Genomic DNA, 17,509 nt, shown 5'->3' with positions numbered 1-17,509 from the left:
AACATTGGTTTTATTAGCCCTGGTGGCAGCAAACAATTGCTTTTAATACAAAGAAGTGCTTTAACTAAAGTCACCTGTCTGAACTTTTAATGTCCATATAATTTACAGTAGGTAGTGCATTATCCCGTATAAAACAGCATAGGGAAAGTTTATAGATACTTAGGATTACCATATGGTCCATACAAATAGACTTTAATGGAAATAGACCATGAAATATTCAAAAAGAAAGTTAATAGGTCTTCATAAGAATTCCATGATCTCTACAGTAAATGATAGGTAAATTCTCTATAACTACAACTACAGCAAAATGCCTGTGTCTGCGTAGGATTACAATCTCACTCATTGAATGCTGTCAGTATAAGAACACCAACGATATGGTGAGAGACGATTGGTGAGACTTTAGTAATGACTCACTGATTTTGGAATACTTATTGTATAGTGATGGACATGATAATGAGATAACAGTGTATTTCACTATCGTACTGGTTTTTTTTTTTACAATCTAACTACAATATTTTTTAAATGTATATTTTACTTTGTCCCAAGAGGAAATTATCTACAGTAGTTGTCACTTTTCTATGTGTTAAAGAAAACTTAGAGGAGAATTAGACATAATGCATAGTTATTTATTTTACATAAAGTACATTGGTTTATGCAGTGTCAGACAATCCACATTACAGTAACATCTAACAGTACCCTTACCACAATCTTAAATATAGATTGTAAGCTTGCAAGAAGGGCCCTCTTACCTCTTTGTCTGTTATTACCCAGTCTTGCTTTGATCCCAATTGTAAAGCACAATGGAATATGCTGGCACTATATAAGTATCTAGTAATAATAATAACAATAATAATAATACAGGTTGAGTCTCCCATATCCAAATATTCCGAAATACGGAATATTCCAAAATACAGAAGTTTTTTGGCACGACTGAGATAATGATTTTTGATTGTTCAATGTACACAAACTTTGTCTAAGGCACAAATTATTAAACATATTGTATAAAATTACCTTCAGGCTGCGTTTATAAGGTATATATGAAACAAATGAATTTAATTTCTGTACACAAACTTTGCTTGAGCCACAAAATGATTGAAAATATTGTATAAAATGACCTGTAGGCTGTGTGTATAAGGTGTATATAACACATAAATGCATTCTGTGTGTATATTGGGGTTCCATTGCCAAGATATCTCATTATGATATGCAAATATTCCAAAATACGGAATATTCCGTTACCCAAAATACCCCTGGTCCCAAGCATTTTGGATATGGGAGACTCAACCTGTAATAATAAAAATAATGTACCTGGCAGTAAGCTAGACACAGACACTGGGCACTGCACTGCATGGGCACAGGGCACTGCAGAGACTTCTATTAGGCAATGCCATCTATAGATGGCCCAATAAATGGCAGTGTCAGTGGCTGTGACAGGGGGGCCACCAAATTATAACTTGCTTCCGGGCATCTGGGATGAAGTTACGCCACTGAATTTAGAACTTACTACTATTAGAAATTTCCTGTTATTTCTATTACAATAAAGATGGGACTAAATAGCTGGTGTACTATGTTAATATGGCCAAGCGATAAAGGTGTAAAAATATTTTGCCACTGCTTTTAAAAGATTTACAGATAAGGTAAATGTGAAAGATTTTCTCATGGACAGTTGTCTCTTATGTGACACAGTAAAAATAGTTTGATAATATTTAAGAGAACAAAGGCATATTAATTATTAATGACTTTTACTTACAGTATCAGGAAAAATAGTATTGTATTACACTCTACTTCCCCATCTCAAATACCAACATATTAATCAGTAGTTTTTCTGACATAAGTTATATTATTTATAAACATGTCTAATTTCTAATACCAAAATATATCTAGCATGTTATAATTTTGAATACTTTTAATATTGCAAAATGAAGCTCATATGAAATATTTTGCTTTAAAAAAATAAATAAATTATGTTTTGTTTCTAAAACAATAAAGAAAAATGTAAAATTAATCAGCCACGGCATTGGAGAACACATAATGCAATAGAACATTGGCTACAAGTCATTACTTACATGTATCATCTTCCTGTCCTCTGATGCTGGTGAATTTATCACCAAGGTTAATTAAGCATATCTGTGATCAAATTCTAAGTTTAAAACTGGACGGTCTCTACAAATTGATATTGTTGGAGGTACTAGTTTGTGCTCATAGAACAGCACAATAAGTGTAGGATGCAAGAAAAAATAAATAAATAAATAAATAAATCAAACAACTTACTATTTATGATTTTAAATGCTAATACCATATCACTACGCTACACCTTCAAAAATATACTCCAATGGATTGTACACATGGGTGTTAATATAACATGTACAATATGCATGCTTAACGTCTGGTACTGCTGATAGGTCAAAAAAATATGTAAGCAAATGAAACTGTACACGCAATCTGACAGGGCGTTTGCTTTGTGTCAATTTCACCATTGGTTGTAGTGTTCACGTGTGTTATTACACAGTACAATATAATTAGGGAGTGCTCATCAAGTACATGGTACACCAATTCAACAGGCATTGAACACTGTGATGAAAGTAATGACATTACATTGTTTTTCGAATACCATGTGCACAAACACTTTTTCATCTTTTGTAAAAGATTTGAAATGTCAGTCACAGCAAACCACACAAGAAAGTAGTCAGAAAGAAACACCACAATCAGTAAGCTTCTTAGATGAACACCATGCAGTATAGTAGTATAGTTCCTACTTGTTGCAGAAGAAGGCGTGCTGCAACTCAGCAACCAGTCCGCAGTATTTAAAATAGTCATATTTTCGCCTGAGAATTGGAATTTAATACATTTATTGGTTTACTTATTGCCACTTACACTTATTACCACTTATATTACACATAAGTGATTTGTGTTTGAATATGTGTTCTATTTACATGAATGTGTGTTGTAGCAACGGGGATTTTATCATTACTTTCCTATACTCCCAGTCTGTCCAGGAGGCTCCCAGACTCCTGTAAGACAGACTTACCTACTTTCTGGCTGCCTCCTCCTGGAGGGTGCAGTCAGGTCTGCGTCCACATCACAGCAGGGGGGCGTGGTATTGCAATGAGTGGGCAGTGCGGGGGGGGTGTGTTGGCTCAATCGCGTCATCGCGGCCACACCCCTCGCTGTACGGAGCCGATGTTATAGGCACCGTACAGCGGGGGGCGGGCTGCGATGCGAATCAGCATCATTTGCGTCATCGCCCCCTACCGCATTGCCCACTTTTGCTCATGGAGAGAGCGAGCAGCAACAGGGGTGGTGCGGGTCGGCGGCGGACGGTTCCGGGAGACTTACCCACTCTTCCAGGTGGTCGGAAGTGCCACCTGATTTTCGGGACCCTCCTGACCATTTCGGGAGAGTAGGCAAGTATGCTGTAAGAGCAGTTCACACTTCTACTTGGTAACATAAAGCACTGCAAACTAAAGGTGCGTACACACGGTACTATATCTAGGAACAATATGAACGATATCGTTCAATGATAAATCATTCATATCATTTATTTTTATGCTGTGAACGACCAACGATTCGCGTTCCCACATGGACGATAATGATATCTATGGTCGTCCATACCTGGAGGCCAACTTGGACAATTTCATCACGATTTGCCTGTTCAGAGATGTGGCAGGATGACTTCACTGTAAGATATCTATCACAGGGCTGCAACTAGGGAGGGGCTAGAGGTGCACGTGCACCGGGTGCTGGAATGCAGGGGGTGAAATAGGGCTGACTCAGCCCCTGCATACCCCGCGCAGTCTTGTAGTGCTCGGTGATTTGGGGGCTGCAGATTCCATGCGGACTAGCCGTCCACAGGGGCTCTGCTGAAAACGGCCCTCCAAAAATGGCCGCCGTCAAGTAGGAGACAGATGCTAGAGGTCCTACTGGACCTCTAATGTCTGTTAGGCCAGCACAGCTGCTGGGAGAAGATGCAGAAAGGTGCATCTTCTCCCGTGAAACCCCCTGGCAACGAGTATGAAACCCCCTGGCAATGAGCGTAAAACCCCCTGGCAACGAGCATGGAACCCCTGGTAATGAGCATAAAACCCCTGACAACAAGCATGGAACCCCTGGTAATGAGCATGAAACCCCTGACAATGAGCAGGTAATTTTAAAGTAATTAGAAGCCTTACTGTGGGGCATGAAATGGTGTCGGGGCAAATATGTAAGTGGCACTTTGGTAATAGACATTACAGTGTGTGGCATAATGTGTAATCGGCATTACGGTGTGTGGAATAATGTAAGTCACTATACCAGGGACGTCTGACTAGTGCACTGCCTTACGGATGAGCAAGGACAAAATCCAGGTACTGGAAGGGAGGGGGCGCAAAATTACTGCCTTGCACCGGGTGACAGATATCCTAGTTTCGGCCCTGTCTATCATAGATATCTTTCAGTGTGTACACCCAATGCGTTTGTCCTGCACTACAGAAAAGTTCAAGGGAAATCGTTCAGCGATATTGTTGGTTGTGCAATCGTACCGTGCGTATGCAGCTTCAGCCATCATGACCCTGCACCTCACCGCATAATTACCGTACATGAATTGCGGCACTGGCCAGTAAGGGATGGGAACAAAGCTGTGAACCACGCCACCATGACCCCTGCACTTGGAACAGAGGTCACAAATGTTGATATATAAAGTGTTATAATTATTGATATTATTATTATTATATTATTATTATATTAAACTGGCAAAACAGCTGCAATAAAATATAATATAGTTAAAAATACTTTACTAACCACATTCAATAGGGATGCGGTCAATATCCCAAGTGCCGGGTCAGAATGCAGACGCCGGAATCCCGGTGCAGGCATTCCAACCGCCGGAATCCCGAAGGTAAGTACTGGGGTTAGGGGGAGGGTTAGGGGTTAGGAACTAAGGGGAGGGTTAGGGTTTAGGCACTAGGGGGAGGGTCAGGGTTAGGCACTAAGGGGGAGGGTTATGTTTAAGGTGCGGGGAGGGAAAGGTTAGGTTTAGGCAGTAGGGGGGAGGTTAGGGTTAGGCACCATGGAGGGAGGGTTAGGGTAGGGAGAGTGGGAGGGTTAGGATACCTACCGACAAGTGTCAGTATCCTAACCATGTCGGGATGCCGGCTTCGGGATTCTGACCTCCGTGAGCCTGAGCGCCGTAATCCCGTCCCCATCCCCTTCAATATATTGTGCATTTAGATGAACTGACAGGTGACTACAGGACTGATGATATGTAGGTAGAAAAATAGAAAGCAATAGTAGTAATTCAATTCTAAGGGATCTATTATCCTGCAGTCCAGAATGTATGACTAATGACATTTTGTGCTTGGTATTGTCCACACCACTCAGTGTAATTTAAAGTGAAGTGTGAAATTGAGTACTAGGTTATCAATTAATGAACTATACTCAATTTCACAAAACATATACATACCAAAGTTACAGGACACTTGTTACAGCCATATTTTCTGTTGCGGTGTATAATTATATACTGTAGTATATAGTATTCTACAAGCTGCACGTCATTGTACAATATGTGCTGTGTAAATTTCTTGTAGATGATAGCTTAATGTGAAATGATCGCTTCCCTTTTAGTTAAAACCTACCCTGCAAATGACACATACCTCCTGTACCATTTGTTGTGATGGAGCTGCTGCTAATATTTGACTTATCCAGCTTGGAGGCCGCAGATGCATCTCCACTGCCAACACGATTATGCGGACTTGCTAGGTCCTGCATTTCCATAGACCTATTAGGGAACATATAAATATTCAGGGTTACAATGTCGATTTGAAATGATGACATAATGGTGTCAGATAATTATGTATCTGTTTTATAATCTACTAGTTCTCTACAGTATATGATCTCTCAAAAAGGGTTCATTTTCTAAAAACATTATCAAGTCTGTCTGTCTGTCTGTCTGTCTGTCTGTCTGTCTGTCTGTCTGTCTATCTATCTATCCATTCATCCATCCATCTATCCAGCGTGGTCATAATTAAACTCCCCCTATTCGGAGCCTTCTGTAGCTTGATCTAACAACCAGGATATCACCAAATTTGGTATGGAGATAATTAGGACATAGGAAGCAGGATTCCACATATATATGTGTCTCTATACAGGGTCCGATTCAATTAAGCGCATTGTTTATAGCGCAGGGAGGGAGTTCCCAGAGCTATTCAATTCAGCTCTCTGTTAGAGTGACTAAAGGGGGGTGTGAGGATAAATCCAACTAAAGTGCCGACTGCGAGGCTGTTTTCTGGCTTAGCGTGGTGCAAACGCCTCGCGGCCGGCGCTTTAGTCGAAGAATGCTGGTTCTCGCGACTAAACACCCAGGTTAAGTTGCAAGAACCACCATTTTCTGACTTAAGTGATTGTAGTCGGACTAAACTGCGAGGTGAATTGAACAGCTCTGGGACCAATTTCCCGTCACTATTCATCTTGCTCCTAATTGAATTGCCCTTATGGATAGATAGACAGACAGACAGACATATCGATCGATAGATAGACATTCTTATCCTACTCTTCTCACATGCTCAGGCGTCTGGCTGGCTGAGTGCTGACATGCCCTGATGCAGGCAATGCAGAGGCACATGGCGTTTCACCTTCATTCTTCTCCCCTTCCCTCAGACACAGCCAGACATAAGGAGTGGAATGGAGCTTGGCTGCTGGTAGCGGGACACTGGCAAGTGCATTTTCTTAAATGGCTTTTTGGTGATTATGGGAATTATTTTATATTTTCTTAGTGAACTCAAGACAAAATTATTATTTTGTTTTAAACAATGTCTTGTGCTCATTGCTGCTTTAAAACATAGGGCTCTATGTACTAAGCAGTGATAAGTGACAGAGTGAAAAGTGATAAGTCAGTAATAAGGTGCCAGCCAATCAGCTCCCAACTGTCATCTCACAGGCTATGATACAATATGGGATGCTTGAAAAATTACAATTGGGAGCTGATTGGCTGGTACCTTATCACAGACTTATCACTTTTCACTCTGTCAATTATCACTGCTTAGTACATAGACCCCATAATTTGGTTCTGGGTAAAGAACTGATCTTTGTAGAGAGTACTAGTATTAAACATGTATGTTCATGTGTCTTAGTTTTCCAAATGCAACAATAAATTATTTTTGTCCTTCTTTCTCATTGATCTATAATATATGTTAATAGATGAATCCATGGACATGACATTTTATGTGCTGTATATGAGCAGTACACTGGCAAAAGTTTTAGTATTTCTGCCTCAGCACTGAGGGCATGAGTTAAATTACCAGTCATATCCCATCTGTGTGGAGTTTATATGCTCTCCCTTGTTTGCGTGGGTTTTCTCCAGGTGCTTCTCTTTCATCCTACACTTCAAATACATTCTGGTTGGAAAATCTAGTTCTATTAACTCTAGTTAGTTCTCATTAAATTAACATTAGTGTGTATGTGTGTGTACGCTTGTATGTTAAAGAATTTAGACTTAAGTTCGAATGGGTCAAGGACTGATCTAAGGCCCTGATTCAGACCCACTCGCGAGCGGCTGTCCGCTCGCAAGTGGGTCGATGTTCTGCACTGAGCATGCGCACGACGGAGGGAGCTCCGTCGTGCGCATGCGCCAGACGCGACGAGCGAAGGAAAGTCCTTCGCTCGTTGTGTCTGATCAAAGGGGGCGTGCTGTCGATGTTGATTGACAGCACGCCCCCTTTGGTGGGTGTGCCGGGGGCGTGCCTCCCTGACGGAGGCGTTCCCACGGGAACGCCTCCCGTCAGAAGCCGGCCCACTGACATCACTAGTGATGTCAGTGGGAGTGATTTTGGCTCTGATAGAGCCAAAATCACTCCGGAGCTTGCGGTTGAAAACCTCAACCGCAGGCTCCGGCTCGCAGTTTCGATGGTCGCGATGGTCACGACCATCGCGGCCATCAAACTGCACGCTCGTATAGGCTGTGGGTGGTGACCCACAGCTATACGAGCGTCCAGGAGGACGCTCCATTTTTATGGAGGGCGGCCCTCATTCAGAGCGTGCGCTCTGCTCAGAGCGTCCGGCTCTGAATGAGGGCCTAAGTTACATAGATTCTGTGTACTGTACTGAGCTGTGTTATTTGGTTATGCTATATAAATAAAACATAATAAGAATGAATGGATACCTGAGAATGGGTTAATGGTTGCTGACAGGTGGATGAAAGTGTTAATAGATTCTGGAAAGGTGAATTGATTCACGGATTCTTGGAAAGGGGAGTCAGGTAAATCCCTTGTAGGCCATACTGCACACACAAAGATGAGGGGGCAGCCAGGTCGGCACAGAGCGGGCATGGCGGCTGGAAACATGGGCTGTGCAGGGGGTGTGGCCGCACAACTGCATCATCGTTGCCCCAGCCATTGCTATACAGCGATGAGAAAACAGGCATTGTATAGCGGGGGCGGGGCTATAATGATGAGATCCAGCGCAAATCGCATCATCAGGCCCCGTTACCGCACCTTTGGTGAATGGTAGGTGGGGCAGTGATCCAAACGTATGTGCACTGAGTGGTTGGTGAGGTGGTGCAGGTGGCTAGAGGGGGTGCGGTGACTTGGCTACTTTTCCAGGCGGACGATTTCCGGGAGCTGTTCTGGGAGAATAGGCAAGTATGCATGGGGAAAAAGAGTTTCATTTCCATACTTTTCTTTGTAGTATTAAGGGTATTCATATATAAATATTGGTTATTTACTTAGATATTGTATATTGATGCTGATCCTGTCTCTAAGACAGGAGTGCTACCAATGACTTCATAAGGTGCATACACACATGATTTTTTGAACGATTATTGTTTAATGATATCGTTTAACGATAATTGTTTGAAAAAATCGTTCACTTTCTGAGTCAAACGATGAACGATTATTGTTCATGCGCGTTCACATTTGTAGTTTGTAGTTCAGTCAGACTTGTCAACTCAACGATTTTCATTAAGTTAATATGCAAAAATCGTTTGTAGTTCATAAAAATCGTTCATTACATTTAAATGAACATAGTAAATGAACAACTGTAGTAAACGATTTTAGTTCATTTTTTCAAGGTAGAAAATCATTTACTAAAATCGTTCATTAACTCAATTGTTGTGTATGTATGCACCTTTAGTCATATTATGAGTCAAGAAAGAGAGAGAAAAAAAGAAAGTTTCTTACTCAGTTCACATACACTTGGATCACATGTAGATTTTATGTTTTATTACATAGTGTGAGTTATTAAATGAAAACATACATATATTAATTTCAATTAAAATTAGACAGCTTGATACCGTATAAAATTAAAGTGAAATATAAAATATATGTGGAATGTGATACAGGTAGGAAAAATTTTAAAAATAAAATTTAAGTTTAAAAAACAGTGTTTGCCTATCTCACAATAAATATTCTGCGATAGATGGTATTTCTATACACATGCAACATTTATTCTGTTAAAGTTTATTTATTTATGATGGTGTAATGGTTATAGCTACTATGTATTTCTAGTATCTAGTTTTAGATACAAGTATCATACATAAAAGACTAGTTATGGATACACAGTGTCATGTTATCATGTGCAAAGACTCTAAATTGAGATCAACTTATATCTACATTATATACACAGCACTATTGCTGAAACTAGCTAAATAACCATTACATCATCATTTACCTGCTGTATCAGCAATCACATCTGTCTGAGACTATTCATTTTTTTGGGCAAGTTGACCAGCGGTTTTATGGTGGTTTTCATAAATCCAGGGTCTCTATTCTATTCTTTCCATGGTTTAAAACATTGATGGTACATTGATATTCAGTTCTATTCTATTATATTCTAAAATATGCTTTCTTTGTGGGTTAGCAGCCGTTTTAGTCTTAGTACATTGTCAGGTTGCAAAACCACAGCAAAACCACAGCAAAACCGTCCAGAAACCGGTGGGATTTAGAACCCGCCGCATAGTAAATTTTGACATAAATGTTTGCACTACGAACAGTGTATATAAAGTCAATCTGAGAAGACGCACAATATACACATAAGTACAACAACATAGATTAAAATTGCACCCAAAACAGTGACAACTCTCATCTCATGCCTTTGCTGCTGAGGGTTTTCTCACCCTTGTGCTGAGGTAGTTTTTCCACGTTTGCGCTCATCACATTCCAACATCAATATCAATTTTTTTTTTTTATGTGGTACAAATTATGCCTTGTTTTTGTCAAAACATTTATTTTTAGAAAATACCATTCGTCTTTTTGCCCAATCTAACACATCAAATAAAATGGCCAAAAAAGTGTTGTTTTGTTTTTTTGTTTTTATTGAAATTTCAAGTGTACCTAAAACAAAAGAGAAAAATTATTTGTAGTTCTTACTTAAGTCACCGCCAGCCAGCCAGCATGATTCTATGAGTATATTTTCACACAAAAATCTACACTTAGGGGTAAATTTATTAAAGTGAGTGTTGCTACAGTGGAGATGTTGCCCATAGCAGCCATTCAGATTCTAGCTATTATCTTCTAGATTCTAGAAGGTGTTAGTTAAGTTTTAAGTAGAATCTGATTGGTTGCTATGGGCAACATCTACACTTCTAGAAACTCTAGCTTTAGACTTTATTAAATATACCCTTTATAATAATATTACATTTCTAAATTCTATATGCAAATTTTCACTGTCTCGATTTAAACACTAACCATGTGTAGGAATAATATTGCATCCAAGCAAGACACTACCAATTTTTTAAACTAGGAAACCTATCACATGAAATGAGGGAACTCCTGTTTATTTGATACAATATGGGGTGATTTAGAATCACCATACAATAGCTTCTAGGGCCCACATCACTTAAAAGACAGGACTCCACTCTCAAATATTGGTGCCCCCACATGTACAGGTGCAACATTGGCGTAAGAGGTCATGTAATGCCCTCTAGCCCATAGATAGATAGATAGATAGGTAGATATACTGTATGTTACGGTCCCTCCCCCAACAGTATTCATTCCTTTTTATCTCACTGAAGTGACATCAGCACACATGCACACCTGAGCCTGCACCTGCACGAGCATGCTTACATCACTTTCCGATCAGCATCTTCTGCTGTTGGGAGTCCTCACCTGTCATTAGGACTGGTAGGGGAAATGTAAAACCTTATTTTTTTTTTCAAAGACCTTGTTGTCTCCGCAGTTACTGTATATCAGGAGGACGAGTTAGGCTCTGTGTGTTACGAATTAGGCTCTGTCTGGTACAAGCTGTATTGTGACAGTGCACGATCAGAGGGAATATTAATATGATAGAAAGTATTACAGTTTTCTGTTCACGTTTTACTTTAGAGTTTTGAACAAGAAATGAGAGAGTTCCTATATAGCTTTCCTATTAGAAAAATTAGTGTTAGCATAAATAAAGTAAGTCTACTCTGTCACTTCTGCTTTCATCTAATTTACTTAGTGCACCTTCTTAAAGCAAGAAAACTGAGATTAGCTACTACAACATGGGTCGGGGAGAGAGAAGAAGTTGGCTCAGCAGCTGGGATTGAGCATCAAAGGGACTGCAACAAACACATGGGTTAGAGAATACTTGCCTACTATCCCAAATAGTGCAGGAGGCTCCCCATGTTTTGGGCAGTCCTGCAAACCTGCAAACCCCCTTGGATGAGTGTCTGGATTTCCCGCATCCCGCCCACTTCTTAGTAAAGTGGGCAGGATGGGGAGAACATACCACCAGGAATCGCGGTCCATATGGAGTGGGGGGGGGGCAAAATGACGCGTTTGATGACGTGATAGCCCGTCCCCACCCCAAAGTAGGCAGCTGCATCTCCTCTCCAGCTTTCTACCAAAGAGGAGATAAAAAAGTAGGCAAGTATGGGTTAGAGATAGGAATGTATAATCTGCATTGTGTTGAATTCCCTGATATTGTCACATTTATGCTATTGTTGTGTGTTTATTTTAAAAAATAAAAGACTTTATCTTCCACCCACTATTTACATTTTACATACTGTAGGTGATTTATTTAACCCATAAAGACACACCAACAGCAGACCTGTCAGCTGCCAAGAGAAAAATAAACATTATCTCAGTATGTCACTATGTGTACACAGTACATAGTTGCTAACATTTTAATATCAATGCTGATGATGGACTTTCATTGCAGTGCAACTCCATTGAAAATATGCTCACTGAACATGATTAAAATGTATAACCTATATGCATACATGCAACTTTCGCAAGATGTGAGCAGGTCTGCACCAGTAACATGTGTCCAGCTCAGTTCATGACAGGCACGTCACATAGAATGACACCCAGTTTAAAGCCTTTTTTTTTTTAGCAAGATTTTTCAACCACCATCAGAAGCAAGAACTCATCGTATACTACAAGTCATACTTGCCAACTCTCCCTGATTGTCAGGGAGACTCCCTGAAATAGCAGCAATCTCCTGACTCCCTGAAGAGTGTAGCAATCTCCCTCATTGCACCTTACCCGCATTATGAAGTTGTTACACTGTATATTAAAACAAATAAAAACATAAATATATGCATTTAAATGGGATCATTCAAATAATTTCCCTGTATTAGTTATAAAGCACAATGATCCATATGGCTATATGCGTTTTCTGAAAAGTATCAGTGTGTTTTCATCAACAAGTAGATCTTACTAACTGCTTTATGGCTCAATTACATTTGTATATAAATCAATGTTATGACACGCCTCTCAGATGTAGCAGTACACGTCCACTTTACCGCCGCGCTCATAGGTGTTGCTTTCACAATCTCCCTGAAATGCTTTTTCAAAAGTAGGCAAGTATGCTACAATTAAATATAACATGTCACTGCTATTTCTACGGCACAAATCATACATGCTCTATCTCACAAACTAGAAGTAATAATCTACTGGAATGTCTGCAAAATATTCTAGCAGAAACAAGACTAGACAATCAGGACTACCATTTTATTAATATATCTGCAGTGGAAGCTTTCAATACTCAGGACAATCAAAATGTAATTAACCATGTAAAGAATTCTGAATCTGAATTTATGTGATAAACTAATTTACTTGGGCAGTCTGGGTACAGGAGAAAAATAAAAAGGACCATCTATAGTTCATCTGAAACCTCTAATATCGGCGTATTCTTTAAGTACTGTAGCCTGTTGGACTAGTACCAGAAATCTCCATAAATTGAGCTTACCCTATTAATTTTAGCATGCCCAGTTATTAGCGTTGCTGTGGAAACAATGTTGAAGATGAAAGGGCCATTTATTTTAGTGCTTTTTGTCCCCATCTCACTGTTTCGGAATAATGATAAGGGTGGAAAAACAGTGCGTTTTACTTTTGGTCATATTCAAAAATTCTGAAATGGATTTTTCATAGTTTATACTGCTCTTTACTTAATACAGATACAATTATTTGAGTGATTGTATTATGTCTGGTAACTTTTTGCAGAGGTTTGGAAAACCGATGATTTATAAATCAATTCTTTTCATAGACGTTTCTCTTTTAGCTACAACACGTATATTCGAGCAAACACCTCATTACACAATATTCATATATCTGTTTAAAATTGGGAAAGTATGTGGACAATAGAGGGGAAAGAGGTGATAAAGGAAAAAGAGAATAAGGCAAGTCATATCACTGTCCTCACTGTTGTGATGATGCTGAGTTGGCTGCAGTTGCATCCAACAATTAAACTCAGAAAATACAGGTATGCATCAAAAGATGCATCTAGATTTGCATCAGTAGCCAGGTTTACGTCAAGCATGCATACACCCATATACACAGCCAGGTCATCATAAGCACAAGAATAGTCGAACCAATAGTGATAAGTAACAATTCACCACTGCACATCTACATGAAAAGAGCCCTATGTCTTGGAGAGAGATAAAGTGGATGGAGATAAAGTACCAATCAATCAACTCCTAACTTTCACTTTACAGGCTGTATTTGAAAATGTGCAGTTAGGAGCTGGTGGGTTGGTACTTTATCTCCATCCACTTTATCTCTCTCCAAGGCTTAGTACATAGACCCCTGTGTCTGACACGGAACGCAAGATGCTCACCTTGTACAGCTCTCAAACTCCATAGTGCTCTTCCTGTCCTGTCCAGTCACGCCTGGCTCTACCTACTGTGATATCACGCAGCCTGTCCATCCCAGCATGCCAGGTAGCTGGGATGAATTATGCAATGTGATTGGGTCGAGGGCAGGAACTGGGCAAGCTGGGTCCCAGCCCCTTTGTCTGCAGCCACAGTGATTTGGTGGAAAGAGTAGTGCTGGGTACACACTGGCCGACATATCGGCCATTCAATTGCATGGCTGATATATATCATGTGTGTGTCGACCAGTGTGTACAGACGACATATCGTGTTGGCTGTGCTGCACAGCCGATGGCAGATATATCTGTAGATCGTGCCTTGTGTACGGGCAGTCGAGTTGCTGCACAAGCCACCGAGAAGGGGGGCGTAAAGTGCCTACCATCTGGCTGGGGGGCTGGCCAGCGGGACCCCCAGCCAGATGGTAGTGATGGTTGTTCAGTGTGTATGAATAACTATCATCTGTAGATATATCTTTCAGGTGTGTACCCAGTTTAGGGCAGGCAGCATGGACCTCAATCTGATGCGTGACTAGCGTGAGGGGAAGGCTATAAACAAGTACTGTAATACTATTATCATGGTCCACAATACACCTTTCCAATACATGCCAGTGCTAAATAAACAGTACAAAATCTGCAACTGCATAAAACAGTAACATTACCAGGACCTTAGCACTTTTCTTGTTTGTAAATCATAAAAAAAATACAAAGCTACTGTATGGCACTCTGGATGGTAAGAATGTCACATACTGAACACTGACATATCTTCAATGGCAATCAGGAGTCACAATCCGGCTTAGCCTGAGTCTATGCGGAGCGGGGAGTTGTAGGATGAGAAAAGCTATGAAAGAATGGAGGTGAGCAACAGATTCTGTGTGGGGCAGGAGTGATCCACCCACACAGACTAGAAAAGCATTGTGGGAAGATGCCTAATTGCTGCCTTGTGGATAGAGCTCAGATGTGGGCTGATGTGAAGGCAGACCAGTCAGGCTGCTGTGGAAAACAGTCCATGTGGGATTGTGGCGGCAGAGAGCCCAGTGAAGCTGAGCAAGCCATTGGGGGACAGGAGGCCGGTGTCTGGATCTTGCAGGAGGCAAGGGGGGGACCACAAACTCTCAGTGACACTGAAGCAGTGAAGCTGCAGGCTGAGGAAGCCAGGGCCTCTGTATACCTGGAGGATACAGGGAAGGCACAGAGACTGTGCTTGAAAAGCTGAGGAAGCTATACCAGGTCCAGTCCTGCATGTGGCAGAAAGGACGACCATCTCAAAGACTATGTTGGCAGACTAGCTGGTTGAAGAAGTGAACTAGTGCCCTAAACAAGGGCTAGGTTTGTTTGTTATTTTCTGTTTCCTGATTTCTTATGCTGGAAGTAAAGCATCACCACGTTTATTTTCACCTGAAAGCTGTGTGTGGACCCTCATTAAGCCCTAAACACTGCACCCATTCACCCTCTGCCGAGCTAATTAACCCCAAGACATCACAATATATGTATATATATATATATATATGTATATATATATTAGGGATGTGCAGGCTCGGTTTTACACGGATTTACTCGGTTCTTATCGCCACTTTACCGCAAATTCGGATTTATTATATTGGCTATCCAAAACACATGATAGGCGATAGCCAATAAAATGCCGTTTAAAGATCCGAGTAAATCCGAGTAAAACGGAACCCGCTCACCCCTAATATATATATATATATATATATATATATATATGTAGTTACTAGTCATTTTTACTGTGCTACTGATTTTTTTCTGGATTATATATTAAAGCAAATGTTATTAGCGCTTATGCGCAAATTAAAATGAGGTCATGACCTTAACACCTGTGTTTATCGATTAGCCTAATGGCTGTTTTTTAACTGGCTATTGGTCGTATAAAAGTTGGCCTGTTGGACAGTAAATTTATTTCCTCTAAAGAAACCATCCATTAAGTGCACAGAGAAACGCGTTACTGTGTTGCTACTAAGGATTCATTAATTTGTGGGCATCACCATTGAGGTGCTGCTTCATTATTCACCACTGTGAAAAAGCTACCAGACTCCCGCAGTACAGATAACAACTGCATAAGTATGGTGAGCTGTAACTTTGGACTGGCCATAATATCGATCCGTGGCTGGGGATTATTCAACTCTTACCGGCCTATACCAGCAGCTATACTTATCTACTTATCTTGACAGCTGCCATAAGAGAGTGGTGTGTGGTCTTCCAGGCATGCCACAAAGAGACATTCTCCTATTTGGAGCCTGCAACCGGGAGGTCTTTTTCCATCTGTCGCTATTACCAATAGAAGCGCTATCTAGCTGCAGTAAAAGTGTGGCGCATTCCGGATCGGCTACAGCGGGATATCCTCCTGCTTGGAGGCTGTGGCTGGGGAGCTTAATTCCAGCTGTCATAACAGCTAAATGAGAACTGTGAGTATTTCAGCTGTTTGTTACCAACAATTTACATGCAGGCTGGAATTAGTCTGTTCACATTGTGGCTCAAGCTCTGACTTTTTTTATTCAGGTTAATTATCAGGATCCAGATTAATATAATATATACAGTATTGCTATTTACTACATCTCATATTGGAGCAAATTAAAGATCATAAACCTAAAACCTCAATATTCATTGCAAATTATCAATTTTTATAGTCACTAACTGCGGTGATGACTAATATACATAATATTGATACTTTGTATTTGTTTTTATACTGTACTGTTATTTTTATGTTTTATTGATTGTTTGAAACCTGTGTTTTTTTATGTTGTATACTTTTTTATGTAATATTTTATATGTCCTCTAATTGATATTATCTGTGCTCCTATTGGTGGATATTCTTAATAACCTACCTTTTTAAACTGTTTGTTCAGTAATACAGAATTAGTCGTTTATGATCTGCAAAAACATGAATTAGCAGTATATTAAGATGTAATAATTCTGTGCCTATAATTGTTTTGAACTATTTAAGTTACAGTAAATTGGCCATTAAGGGTTGGGAATGGATTTCATAGTCCTGAGAATTTAATATTATTGAAAATATGTGGGAAGATCTCAAATATGCAGAGTATGTCATACTTGCCGTGATTTATTGAGAATTGCATCAGTACACCTCCAATCCTCCCCATTTTAGAAGGTGCCTAATTGTTCTAGAAGTTTGGGAGTGGGACTCTCAAAAAACATTTGGATGTTTTCAGTTGAGCCAAAAGAGGTGCAAAGTACTGAGTGATAGGGTGCCTAACTCTTTGCATCGTGAGTGTTTGGGGGGGCGTGATGATTCATATCAACACATCAGAGTAGTGGTGCACTGATATACTGTACCTTCCAACTTTACCATCACGTCTACATCGGGACAGTTGGGAAATAGGTAGTAAATGAGCCTGTTAATTCCATGGACCACTAAGCCAAAAATACAAGCTAAAAATACAAGAAGCCTTACACCTAAAAAGCTACAAATGACATTAATCAAGGTGTGGATGTAACC

At 40.2% G+C, this 17,509-nt stretch overlaps 1 protein-coding gene across 22 annotated transcripts in view; it reads right to left on the bottom strand.

The window, feature by feature from the left end:
* EYA4 (EYA transcriptional coactivator and phosphatase 4) overlaps positions 1-17,509 on the bottom strand; it is a 297,758-nt gene that overhangs the window by 110,493 nt on the left and 169,756 nt on the right. For 11 of the 22 annotated variants that reach the window (XM_088452214.1, XM_088452209.1, XM_088452202.1 and 8 more), the window contains 2 exons: positions 5,628-5,752; positions 2,757-2,825 (listed from right to left, as the gene is read on the bottom strand). The exons of 4 other annotated variants lie outside the window; for them this stretch is intronic. In XM_088452214.1, the coding sequence (XP_088308340.1) occupies positions 2,757-2,825; positions 5,628-5,752 (194 nt within the window). Of the gene's footprint in view, positions 1-2,756; positions 2,826-5,627; positions 5,753-10,081; positions 10,253-17,509 lie in introns of those variants that run through there. 7 more of the 22 variants (XM_088452265.1, XM_088452296.1, XM_088452254.1 and 4 more) reach the window with 2 other exon arrangements.

Source organism: Taudactylus pleione, unplaced genomic scaffold (genome assembly GCF_031769625.1).
Source record: "Taudactylus pleione unplaced genomic scaffold, aTauple2 ptg000006l, whole genome shotgun sequence".
Lineage (NCBI taxonomy): Eukaryota > Metazoa > Chordata > Amphibia > Anura > Myobatrachidae > Taudactylus > Taudactylus pleione.
The sequence above is the reverse complement of the archived record's forward strand: the minus strand, read 5'-3'. Positions and strand labels throughout refer to the sequence as shown.